The sequence below is a fragment of the Mastomys coucha genome, unplaced genomic scaffold (genome assembly GCF_008632895.1).
Source record: "Mastomys coucha isolate ucsf_1 unplaced genomic scaffold, UCSF_Mcou_1 pScaffold23, whole genome shotgun sequence".
Taxonomy (NCBI): domain Eukaryota; kingdom Metazoa; phylum Chordata; class Mammalia; order Rodentia; family Muridae; genus Mastomys; species Mastomys coucha.
In genome coordinates, this window is record NW_022196906.1 from 34,943,884 (window position 1) to 34,955,458 (window position 11,575).

At 44.1% G+C, this 11,575-nt stretch overlaps 1 protein-coding gene across 2 annotated transcripts in view; it reads right to left on the minus strand.

Moving 5' to 3' along the window:
* Window positions 1-11,575, minus strand: part of Ubash3b (ubiquitin associated and SH3 domain containing B) — a 145,074-nt gene that overhangs the window by 11,064 nt on the left and 122,435 nt on the right. For both annotated transcript variants that reach the window (XM_031345679.1, XM_031345680.1), the window contains exons 7-11: window positions 10,471-10,603; window positions 8,644-8,764; window positions 6,995-7,117; window positions 5,261-5,353; window positions 2,284-2,428 (exon numbers count right to left, since the gene is read on the minus strand). In XM_031345679.1, coding sequence (XP_031201539.1) covers window positions 2,284-2,428; window positions 5,261-5,353; window positions 6,995-7,117; window positions 8,644-8,764; window positions 10,471-10,603 — 615 coding nt within the window. The remainder of the gene's footprint in view (window positions 1-2,283; window positions 2,429-5,260; window positions 5,354-6,994; window positions 7,118-8,643; window positions 8,765-10,470; window positions 10,604-11,575) is intronic.

An 11,575-nucleotide genomic window follows, 5' to 3' on the forward strand; every position in this document is an offset into this window, starting at 1 on the left:
TATGAGCTTCCTTTACTTGCTCCATGGATGTACTCATTTGGTTCCATTTATGACACAGTGGTTAACTCTACTCTAGGCCTCTCCTATGCTTTTCCTTTGGCTTTCTCAACTTTTCCACGGGATTAGAAACTTCCTAGACCTGCTCAAAACTGACAGAAAATTTTCCATGTGTCAGGTTCTCTGTGTTCTGCTGTGGAGTCATCCTCCTCCTGATCCACTGCTGTCTCCATTAGACCATACCCTGTGCTAGGCTCTTAATTTTTAATGCTCCTAAGGAATTTTAATACCGGTTACACTGAATTTTAAAATGGAAAAGGAAACCTGCAACAAGAACCATGTCTTGATCCAGGAATTCGCAGCCTTCATCCTGCCTACAAACCTGATGGGTATGGCCTGGATACACCAAAAAGCTCAGCAAAGAAACCTTTGCAGAGCTTTGTGGGCCATCTTGGGAAATGTAGAATAGGAAACTAAAACCTAGCCATCCCAAGATGACCTGGACGGGGCTGTAGGGAGAGAGAGAAAAGTTACTTTACCAATGTCGGCAGTAACAAGGCAGAAAGGTGACAGCTGTTGGTATGGGGACAATATTCTACTGCTATTTCCCCCAAGAAAGAGAAAAAGAGTAGCTAGAGACAGGACAGAGCAAAGTGTGAAGTTCATTAGTGAAGAGTCCGATTTAATGTTATGCCAGGGAGTTGATATTAAGACCTGGAGTAGCACCGGGGTAAGTGGCTGGGTTATCTTAGTGCTTGCCCAGTGACTCAGTGGATTATTCATAATTAAGGTATTTGAAAGGAGAGGACAGCAGAGAGCACATGGAAGGATGTTCCAAGCAGACTGCTCACTTTGCCACATTTTGCTGTTGTGGGTTGTCCTGGTGCTGTTTGTATTTTGATGTTAAGTCTGCTTCCTCAAGAGGGGCTTCCCCAAATGAGGAGTGAGTCATGGACTCAGGTGATCTCACTGAGCCTTCTCCCCATTCTGACTAGTTAAATAAAGGCCAGAGCAGATGATTGGCCAGTAGAGGGGAAAGGTGGGAAAGTGGAGGGAAAGTGGAAAGGTGGGAGGTCTTGGAAAACAGTGGAAGAGGAGGTGGAAGGAAGATGGAGCAGAACCAATGGCCTGGAGAAGATACAAGTAACAAGGGGTCTCATAGCTGGGGAATAAATCAATACAGTGATAGGCCTGCCTAATCTAGACATATAGTTTGTAAATATAATAACTGGGTTGTCTGTTTTATATACGGGCTTATTGGGGTAAGCAATTACGGTAACACACTCTAAGACAGAGGAGTTTAAGTTCCCTACCAGAATGGTTGTGATTACCTGGCCTTCCTCAGGGTGTGGGTGGGTTTTTGAATGGTATTGTCACTGTATTATTATTGGTTAATTCTTTATGAGGCATGCAGATTGTTTGCCTAGGAGCAGTAAAGAGAAAAACAAAAAACCTAGCACAGAGTATGGTCTAATGGAAATAGAAATGGATCAGGAGGAGAAAGACTCCCAGGTAGAACACACAGAGCCTGACACACAGAAAATAGTAATAGATATTAATAGATGTTAATCTTTACAATATTAATATTATTATTATTTCCATGCATGATCACTAAATGTTTTACCATAGGCAAGCCACTTGGACTCTCTCATACATAAAAATGACTATCTAGGCTGGGGACATAGCTCAGTAGAGTGCTTACATGTGTGCACACACACATGTACAACACAAATACACACATCTTATTCACTTTTACTTTCTGGGATCATAGAAATAATAAATGAACATAGAAAGAAGGTTAAAAATCCAGTGGTGGCCCATATCTGTAGTCACAGCACTTAGGAGACAGAGACAGGGGGATCATAGTTCCAGGGTAGCCTGGGCTACATAATGAGACCCCCCATCTCAAAAGGATAAAAGAGCAAGTGATTTGGAAAATTTAAAGTAAAAGTGGAAGGTGACACACTGTCATGTCCCTAGTCAACTGAGCTGTTTTATGACCACTTTGTGTATGCCCCTAACATACAAAATGGCTTTACTATTACATTGAAGTCGACATAATAAAGTTAGGAAATCTGAATGCAAGCATGGGTGGGGTAAGGAGTATAATTTATGCTAATATTTAATACAAGTAAACACTGGACGTCCCCCAGTTTTGTTTCCTAAAATCATAGCTTGGTTTCTATGAACTCCCTGTAGGCCTTGCTAGGTCCATCATCTGCTTGATAAATATGGCCTGGTGACAGAACAGGACACAAGGCCCTAGGAAGACAAGTCAAGGGTTACCTGTAGGTTGTATCAACACTCAGGTTGGCTGCAGCTAACTCTGATGGAGGTATCCATGCTGGTAATGTGCTCCCAGCAACCCACTTTGTCCATTCAAATAAGCCCGGCTCGACCCGAATCTTCAAGTGATTGTCTTGTTGTAAACCTTAGGGATGAAGTAGGAATAGGATGAGGTGTGTCCCACTATATTGTCAATGGAAAAATGAACCACAGGGTAAACTGTTATAAAACATGACAAGGTAGTCCAGGATGTACCATGCAAGCTTTCAAAGGAGGGAAGAAACCATAAGTCCTACCTAAATATAATGGCTCTGAGCCACAATGACAATGAGCATCTCAGGATGACCCTAACGGTGTAGCAGTGGCATCCACACCACGGCAGCAACCAACAGCTCTCTAATTGGACTTCTTATATTTTTGGTTGTGAGCCTAGCCTTTAACGGCTGAGTCCTCTCTCCAGCCCCTAGCTGGACTTCTTAAGACCCACTAAACAAGAGGTAAACCATTCCTGGTACCAGAAGCCTAGCCAACTTCTCAGGGCTAGTGAAATTATGGATCTTGGAGGAAAACCTACAACTCACCACATTAATAAACCAGCATACCCCCCAACCACCTACTAAATATTTGTCCTTACACTCACAGATAAGTGTGTCCTCACCCTTGACCATGGACACTTCTCTTTGTTCCAGATGGAGACTATTACAGAAAGCCACAACCAATCAAATGCAGAATTGTGGAGCCTAGCCCCAATGAGTATATCTACAAATGCTCCCACACCTAAGGCTCAGGGAGCACTGTGAAAGAGGAACCAGAAAGATGGGAGGAAACAGAGGACCAGGGAGTTTACTACCAGATTGTGTCTCCAAGGAATATAAGAAGCTGCATCCATGGCATTTCTCAAGCACAACTGCCTTAACATGAGCTGAACAAGGCCAACACCAACAGACACCAACAGACATGAGGGTGGGGGGTGGGGAAATGGGAGAGGCCCAAGGAGCCTCAACCCTACACAAGGAGCTGTGGGCAACTGGGGAATGCTCAGAGTGGGAGCGTGGGCTTCTCCAGGGAAAATCATGTTGATTGGCCGTCCAATACTAAATACTCAGTCCTGAAAACACACAGGCAGCATTGTACAAACTGAGCAGGGTGTGCTTACGTATTTACAAATGCACATTCATATGTAACGAATAACAAAGAAAGAAGTTGTAAAGGATGGTAGGGAGAGGTGTGTGGGTGGTTTGGGAGGAACAAAGGGATGGGGAAATGATGTAATTACACTACAATCTCAAAAAATAAGTTGTTTGTTTGTTTTTTTAAATTACAAGGCAGTTATTCCATCCTTACTAGACCCAATGAATTCCGTAAGTTGGAAGCACACAGGTTTGGATAAGGATTGTAAATTTTGTGTTTTACAGTGTTATTTAATATGTAAGTTGTACAGCTTTACATAACGCACGTGTTTAAAAAATAAAATAAAATTTCTGTTTTACCAGCATGTGCATTTATTACTCTGGCTGCACTTCTACCTCATATGCTGGCTGCTACCTGATTTAAGGGAAACTCTCCCCTCCACGAGCCATTACTCAATTTGTCCAAGCTTGTGTCCCTCTTTTTACTTTCAGAGACAAAAGTCTCACTGTGTATCCTAGGCTTGCCACAAGTTCTCAATCCCCCTGTCTCAGCTTCTTCTGAAGTGCTGGGATTACAGGCGGGTACCACCACACCCAGCTCATTTCTATGTTACAACTCTTTTCTCTATAGTAAATTCTATGATGTCTTACAAAACAAAGGCTCACATTCAAAAGCTCCAGCTATTCTCTTGGCACCGACTATTGTGCAGTAGCATACACTGTACTTGAACATCACATCTGTTACTTGCTTTGTTATCAGGGAACCCCATGTTGAACATTTACATGTGACAGTGTTCAAGTTTTGTTTTATCATTGTGTGATTCCCTTGGAGTATAACTTTTTCCTTTACATTTGCTTAACTCTTTTTACATTGCATTTAGTGCAGTTAATACACAGCAGCCTCTGTACTGAGAGGAAGGTTTACTTAAGGTTAAAGATCCAAGGACTCAAGTGTTGTGTCCAATTCTTTGCTGGCTTCTTTATTTCTGGCTCATTTGTTTGTCTGGCCAGTCTTCCTTCCAATGGGGTGAGAAGGGAGATTGGCCCAATGCAAATGTCCATGGGTTTCAAGGTGAAAGTTGAGTGCTTTTACAGCAACGGAGCTTTTAAAGCCACCTAATGTGTAGGGCATGCTGGTGTACACCTTTAATCTCAGCACTTGGGAGGTAGAGGCAGGAGGGTTTCTGTGAGTGTGAAGCCAATATGGTCTATACAATGTGTTCCAGACCAATCAAGGCTACACAGTGAGATCATGTCTCAAAAAGTAAATGAATGAATGAATGAATGAATGAATAAATAAATAAATAAATAAGTCTTTCCAATGAACTGAAGAAACTAAGATGGTGATGGTGTGGCACACCCAACAGCTCAGTTACTATTGAAAACATCTAGAAACCAGGCAAGATCATCTCACTGCTTAAATGCAAAAGGAATCCTCACTCTAAAAGATGTAAATATTCTGTACAGCCACAATCCATCCAAGAAAGCTTAAAATCCTTAAGAAAAAACTAGTAACATTCTCCCTTTATTTATCTGGATTATACTGTCCAGAGTATGGCTTTTGTGCACAGTTGTCACCTTATAGAAGAAACCTCAATAAAAGGTCTAGATTTCAGCAAGCCATGGTGGCCCAAGCCTGTAATCCTAGCATTCAGGAGGCGGAGGCAGGAGGATTGCTATAGGTTCTAGGGTAACCTAGGCTACAATGTCACCTTGAAATCCTGTCTCAAAACCAAACAAACAAAAAACAAAGTAAACTTTCCATTTTTGAAACTCCATAACTCTGCAGTAAGAGACAGGAGGAGGAAGGATGGACCATGTAACGTCTTTCCAGCCAAGAGTCTTACCTTTCAATATATTATGTGCAGTCTGAACGCAGCGTAGGGATGGTGAACAATACACATGATCAATAACGGTGTTACTTTCTAACAAGGCTTCACCTGCCGAGCAAATCAACAGAGAATCAGCATGATGGGTTCATTTGGGCATCATCCTGACCCTCAGTGGAACAGTGTCAAGAGACCCATAATCCTCCCTTTCCTAGTAGGAGCTTGCCCCGAGAGCCTAGTGTCAGTCAGGTCCTTCATAAGTGCTTCCATGGAGAGGGCCAAGCAACCCACCTCTTCTTGCCTTTTCCTTTCCTTCTTTCTGGTGCCAGCATGCAGCAAAATGCCTGTTAAGGGAGGCTACCAAGGGAGATAATGCTCTGACCTCTAGGAGGAAGATGCTAAACCCAGGGAGAGAACTGATACTGTAACAGTCAGACGTTGCTACAATTCCAGTGTGCTAACCTGAATCTCAGCTGTCCAAACTCAACATCCAATGCTCTAAGACCTTAATGCTTCCCCTTGCCGTTCACTTCTTTTCTCTACAAGGTAAACTTTAAGTATCTTCATGTGGTGTCAATGTCTTCCATGGACTTGTTCATCTTGCCAGCCCCTTCTCTTGACCTGCCTCAACCTGTGCTCTAGAAACAAGAAGAGCTCACATCCCCTGTATGCTTAATCCTACTTATTTTTATATATCTATTATTAGGAGAGAGAGAGAGAGAGAGAGAGAGAGAGAGAGAGAGAGAGAGAGAGAGAGAGAGAGAGAGAGAGAGAGAGAGAGAGAGAGAGAGAGAAAAGGAATATGAGGATATGGAGGTCAGATATTAACTTTATGGAATTAGTTCTCTCTTTCCACCTTTATGTAGGTTCTGGGGATCGAACTTGGGTCACAAGGCTTTTGCTGTAAGCGCTTTTACTCATTGACCATGTCTCGCAGGGATCTCTTGATGCCATGTCTGACCTCTATGATTTTGTCTATTGTCCTTTATACCAAGACCCATCCCCTCTCCCTTCTGTTTCTTCTTCACTCAGATGACTCCCACTCAAGGCCCCAGCTCACCCTGCCTCTTAATCGTCTTTTCCTCCTCTTCCCTGCATCCCTCTCTGGTTGCTTCATTCTACCCTTTGTCTTTCTTCACATTCTGTGTAGGGTTTGCTTTCAGTCAGCCTTAGAGTCTGATAGTCATCTACAACACATACATGTACTTCCATGGGACTTCACCCTTGGGTCTCTGTTATCTAGTCCAGGGACTTTGCCCAAAGTAAATGATCAATAAGTACATGTTAAATGACTGAAGACTACAAGGCATGGTTTCTGTACAACCAGTAAAGAAAATACTTTCAAAGCACTGAACAGCTTCAAAACATCACTGGTCCTCTGCAAATGCAGCAATGCCCCTGCACCGCTTCCTTATCCTTACATCTTCTTATACCACACTGGCAGATGCTGCAGTCCTGAGCTAGCAGCTGATACATCTACTAGACTAGTAAGTAAACCAAGCCTGACTTTCCTTCTCTCATTCCTTCCTCAGCAGGGGTCACATCTGCAACCAGCAGGGGCCTACCTGTAATCCTAGCCCTTAAAACTCTAAGCTAGGCACTTCTGCTGTTCTAGGTCAGCCTGGTCTATAAGACCCTGTCTCAAAAATCCAGCCAAACAAACAAAAAGGAAAGTCCCACGAAGTGTGTTTGTACACCCTTGGTGTGGGTCTGGTGAAGGAGCCAGGAGACGCAATCACGGAGAGCCCTTACCCACTAATCTTGCTTGCATACACCCAAACACGGTGATTGGAGCATCTTTCTCGTAATCCCGGAAACCGCCGCTCCGCTGAGGTAAACTATGAGGCATGTTCAAGTTGGTGCGTATGTAGCGGCCTAGGGGGAGAAGATCAAATAAAGGCTATCTAGACTTTTTGTTTTTGAAACTTTCTTCAGTGATCCTGACTACTCCTCCTTCTTGGTCAAAGACACCAAATCAGATCATCTGGGGGCAGTGGGAAGTATTGAACCTGACACCTTTTCTTCAGAAGATTGACTTAGAATCCACTACCATCTGCTGGTGACAGAAACGAGGGGATTTCTCAGTAAATATAACAACTAGAAAAAGGCAAGGCTCCTATTCTTAAAAGGCCACTCAAGAGAGAATTGAATTGGATGGGCCCATGGTACTTTAAGGCGGAATTCTGACCACAGAATCAGTTCATGTTTCTAAGCAGATTTTGTTGTACGAACGTGGGCAAGACACAGCTACTCTTGGTTTCCTGATACCACAGTTTATAGGCTGGGGACAAGAATACTTATCTCTCCCATAAGAGTTGAAGCAATCAAGGACTTAGAGATTCCAGGAATTTTCTAAGTATGTCAAATGACTCAATGTGCATAAAAGTAGCTTGATGGTGCCCCCTAGAGGCTATGACAGGTATGCATTGCTGTGTAGGCCACTAGCCACCTGCAGTCCTCCTTAGACATAGGAGATGCATCCCAAGAGCCCCACTAGAGGCCTGAAAGTGTAGATAGTGAGAAATTCTGAACAGACTATGTTTTTACCCACACAAACACCCCTATGATATCATTTTACTCATAAGTCAGCCACAATAATGAGGAAGAGTAAAATGACATACTGTAATGAAAGTTACATAGATGTCTTGCACAACACATCTTATTGTATTATACTTCGGCTTCTTATGAAAGGACACTGTATCTACATGATCAAGTGAGGAGAGGCCAATGATACTGTGACACTCTTGACAATAGATTTGAAAACCTAGGTGGTTTCAAACCTAGTAGGTGGGTAGCATTTCTACTGTGGAGACACTGGAAGAAGGGATGCCGACCTGGGCGGGACATGGTTGGAGAGCCTGAGAATTAAATCACATGGCCCAGAATGGAGAGATTACAATATAAAACACATTAACTGCTTGTGTGTTGGCTAATTTTATTTTGCCTAAAAGGGGGAAACCCCAAATAAGAGAATGCCTCTATACAGTTGGGCTATAGGCAAGCCTGTAGAGCATTTCCTTAATTACTGATTGATATGGGAGGGTCCATCCCATTGTGGGTGGTACCATCCCTGGGTGGGAGGTCCTGAGTTTTCTAAGAAAACAGGCTGAGCAAGCCAGTAAGCAGAGTCTCATCATGGCTTCTCTTTTAGCTGGTGCCTCTAGGTTCCTGCCCTGTTTGAGTTCCTGCCCTGGCTTTCTTCAAAGATGGACTACAATGTGAAAGTGTAAGATGAATTAACCCTTTCCTCCCCAACTTGCTTCTTGATCATGGTGTCTCACCACAGCAATAGAAACCCTAAATAAGACAGCTTGTTTTGGACTTTTCCACTTACTAGGTTTAGACTAACTGTGGGTGAAGGAAACCACAGAGAGTCAAAGTGGATAAACAGAGAGACTCACCTTTGGCATCAAAGCACTGGGATAGCCAATACTTCCCAAACACAACGTCCATCCTCTCCCCATGCCGACACACAAAGAGGCATCGCTTTTGGGGTCCAGGCTGACTGTTGACTCTCAGGGGCTGCAGAGAAAGAAAGGTGAAGAGTAAGGCTGCGCATGGCCTCACAGACTACCCTGTGTGCGTGCCAAGAGAGCTGAGCTCTAGGAAAAATCCTGCCAGTGGATGACTCTGATGACCTCCCTGACTGCCACGAGGTTAGTCTGGCCTGCTTGTAAAGTGGGGATAACAAACTCATCCCGCAGACCTCACAAGTCACTCTCGGGCTCCTATGAGGTACCTGCAGGTGCTCTGAAGTATGAGGGATTATGAAATACTATGCTCTTTGCTTCCCCCCACTGCAACAGTAGGGTTACTCAAGGTACAGTTCACAGGTCAAGCCAGCCATTAATGTAGAGGCAGACAGTCATCTAGAAAGGCAGCTGTCTCCTCCCAAAGAGATATATCATCAGCTCTCCCCGGGATAGAGGAATTTTATTGGCACATGTGTCTGCCTCGTGCCTATTTTATCTTTACTCCTCTGCTTTGCATGTTCTTTTTTCTACAATTGTATCATTTATGACTTATGTGTATTGGTGTTTTTGCCTGCATGCATGTATGAGTACCACGTGCCTGCAGTATCCACAGAGGTGGAAGAACTCACTAGGACTGGAATTACAGTTCTATGTTTGTGGGGTGCTGGGAATTGAACTCAGGACTTCTGGAAGAGCAGCCAGTACTCTTAACCACTGAGCCACCTCTGCAGCCAGGCTTTGCATAATCTAATCATCATGTGTGTTGCAATCTGGGTTGCGTATATGTTAGTATTTCCAGAATGGGTTCAGGGGATGGGAGGATAGCTGTACCACATATGGTGATGCAGGCAAATTGAGACAAGTACTGGTTTTCATAGCTGCTAGGGGAACTGTGTGGATGTTCCTACATCTTTCTTGCTGATGCATCTGATCTTCCCAGTTGCCTCAGGCTGCTAGGTCATTGCTGGCCAACACTCTTCCATTGGTTTCTCGTTGCTCTGCCAGGGCTAATGTGTGGATTGGCACTGTGAACTTTGCTACCTGCTCTCCCAGTATTCCTTAATTCAAACCCTGGGCTCCAGATAAAGTATACCCCCCTTTTCATCCTTAACATGTTGAAGTTTCAATTTGTCTCTGTTCTGCTTGACCACTACTCCTACTCCCTTCTCCAGGCTGTCCCCAGAGTGTCACAGGTATACTGAATTCTCACTAGGCCAAGGGAATTGCATGGTTGTAGAGGTGGCTCAGCAGTTAAGAGCACTGACTGCTCTTCCAGAGGTTCTGAGTTCAATTTCCATTACTATGCTAAGAACCTCACTCTACTGACACAAGTAGAAAGAGAGACAGCCTCTTCTTTCTTTGGGATGACCTTGCTTCCATGCTCAAATCCATGTGGCATTGTCCACAGACAGTACCAATCACCCGTCTCTTCCTAGTTTTAGATTGTTGTGTGTCTTTGTGACCTTGTGTACTCCCCCCTCATAAAGTTAGGGACCCTTTGGAAGAAGCAAGGTCAGTGCTAAGGATGGTCCTCAAAATATCCTGATTAGCTGGGTGGTGGTGGTGCACACCTTTAATCTCAGCATTTGGGAGGCAGAGACGGGAGGATATCTGAATTCCAGGCTAGTCTGGTCTACAAAGTGGATTCCTGGACAGGCAGGACTACACAAAGAAACCCTGTCCCCAAAAGCAAAACAAAGCAAACAAAACTGTCAGGATTAGATTCGAGGACATGACCCTCATGATCAGCCTTACCTGCATGGGCTGGCAGATGATAGTGAGGGGTGTTGTCTCCCCAAGTCCTTGATCCTCATACTGCCGCCTCTCTAATGCCCCATCACCAAACGTGAGTGAGCTGGATGATACCGTATTTAAGATGGAGTAGGAACTGCAGAGGAAGGAGAGGAAAGGGTTAACTGCTTCAGCCAGGAGTCATCAGTTGCTCACGCTGAAGCTACAGGAGTATGGAAATAACACAAAGGACTGTTTGGTCATGCGTGTTTGGGAATGTGAGGAGGGAGCACCCCATCCCCAGGCAAGAACATTTTTTTTTTCCAACCAAAGTCTTGCAGTTAATAAACAAGGGCAGACAATCCTCAGAGCTGAGAACAGATGCGCCCATCCCTTCGGGCAGGGATGGGTCCAGTGATTCTGGGCTTATTAAAATGCTGCAGGCAGGGTTGGCAGTAGAGACATGTTAAAGAATAATGAGGTATCAATTATGTACCACTGTTCCAGCTCTTTCTGTCGCTGCGGAGAAATAAACAGTTCCTGTCCCCTTTAATCTCTTCCATGGCTATTTCCATCTGAGGAATGTGAGTGAGCGGAAATGTGTTCCCAGCACCGCTTTGCCTGTGGCTCTGAGGCTCTCAGGAACACAACCCTTAACCTTTAACCTGACCTCTTCAGTCTCCCACACTGTACTGGCCTCCATAGCAACTCAGAGAAAATGATTAGAGACTGGGTTATTTCAGAGGATCTGACTCTTGCCAGATGTTTGGAGCTGTGAATCAGGAAATCTTATTTCTGACTAGGCCACTGTAACTATGGGGGCCAGGAGGGGATCTGGCCTACAGCAAAGCTGTCCAAACATTCCACCCTGAAATTCCTGCACATAGTAGACTTCCCAAAACTTTATGTAATGAGAGCGACTATTTAAATATGGTTGTTGGGCAGTTCTAACAAATATCTCCTGGGTCACTGGGAAGTCTCAAAGGGAAGTATTTGAATCTTTAATTTCTTGCTCTTGGAAAGGCCCAGTTTGCTCTGCCAAGTCTGGTTTTACATCTCTAGACCCAACGATCTGGGTGAGTTAGCAAGCATCTACTCTGCAGAATTCACCTTTAACACAGTACACTTA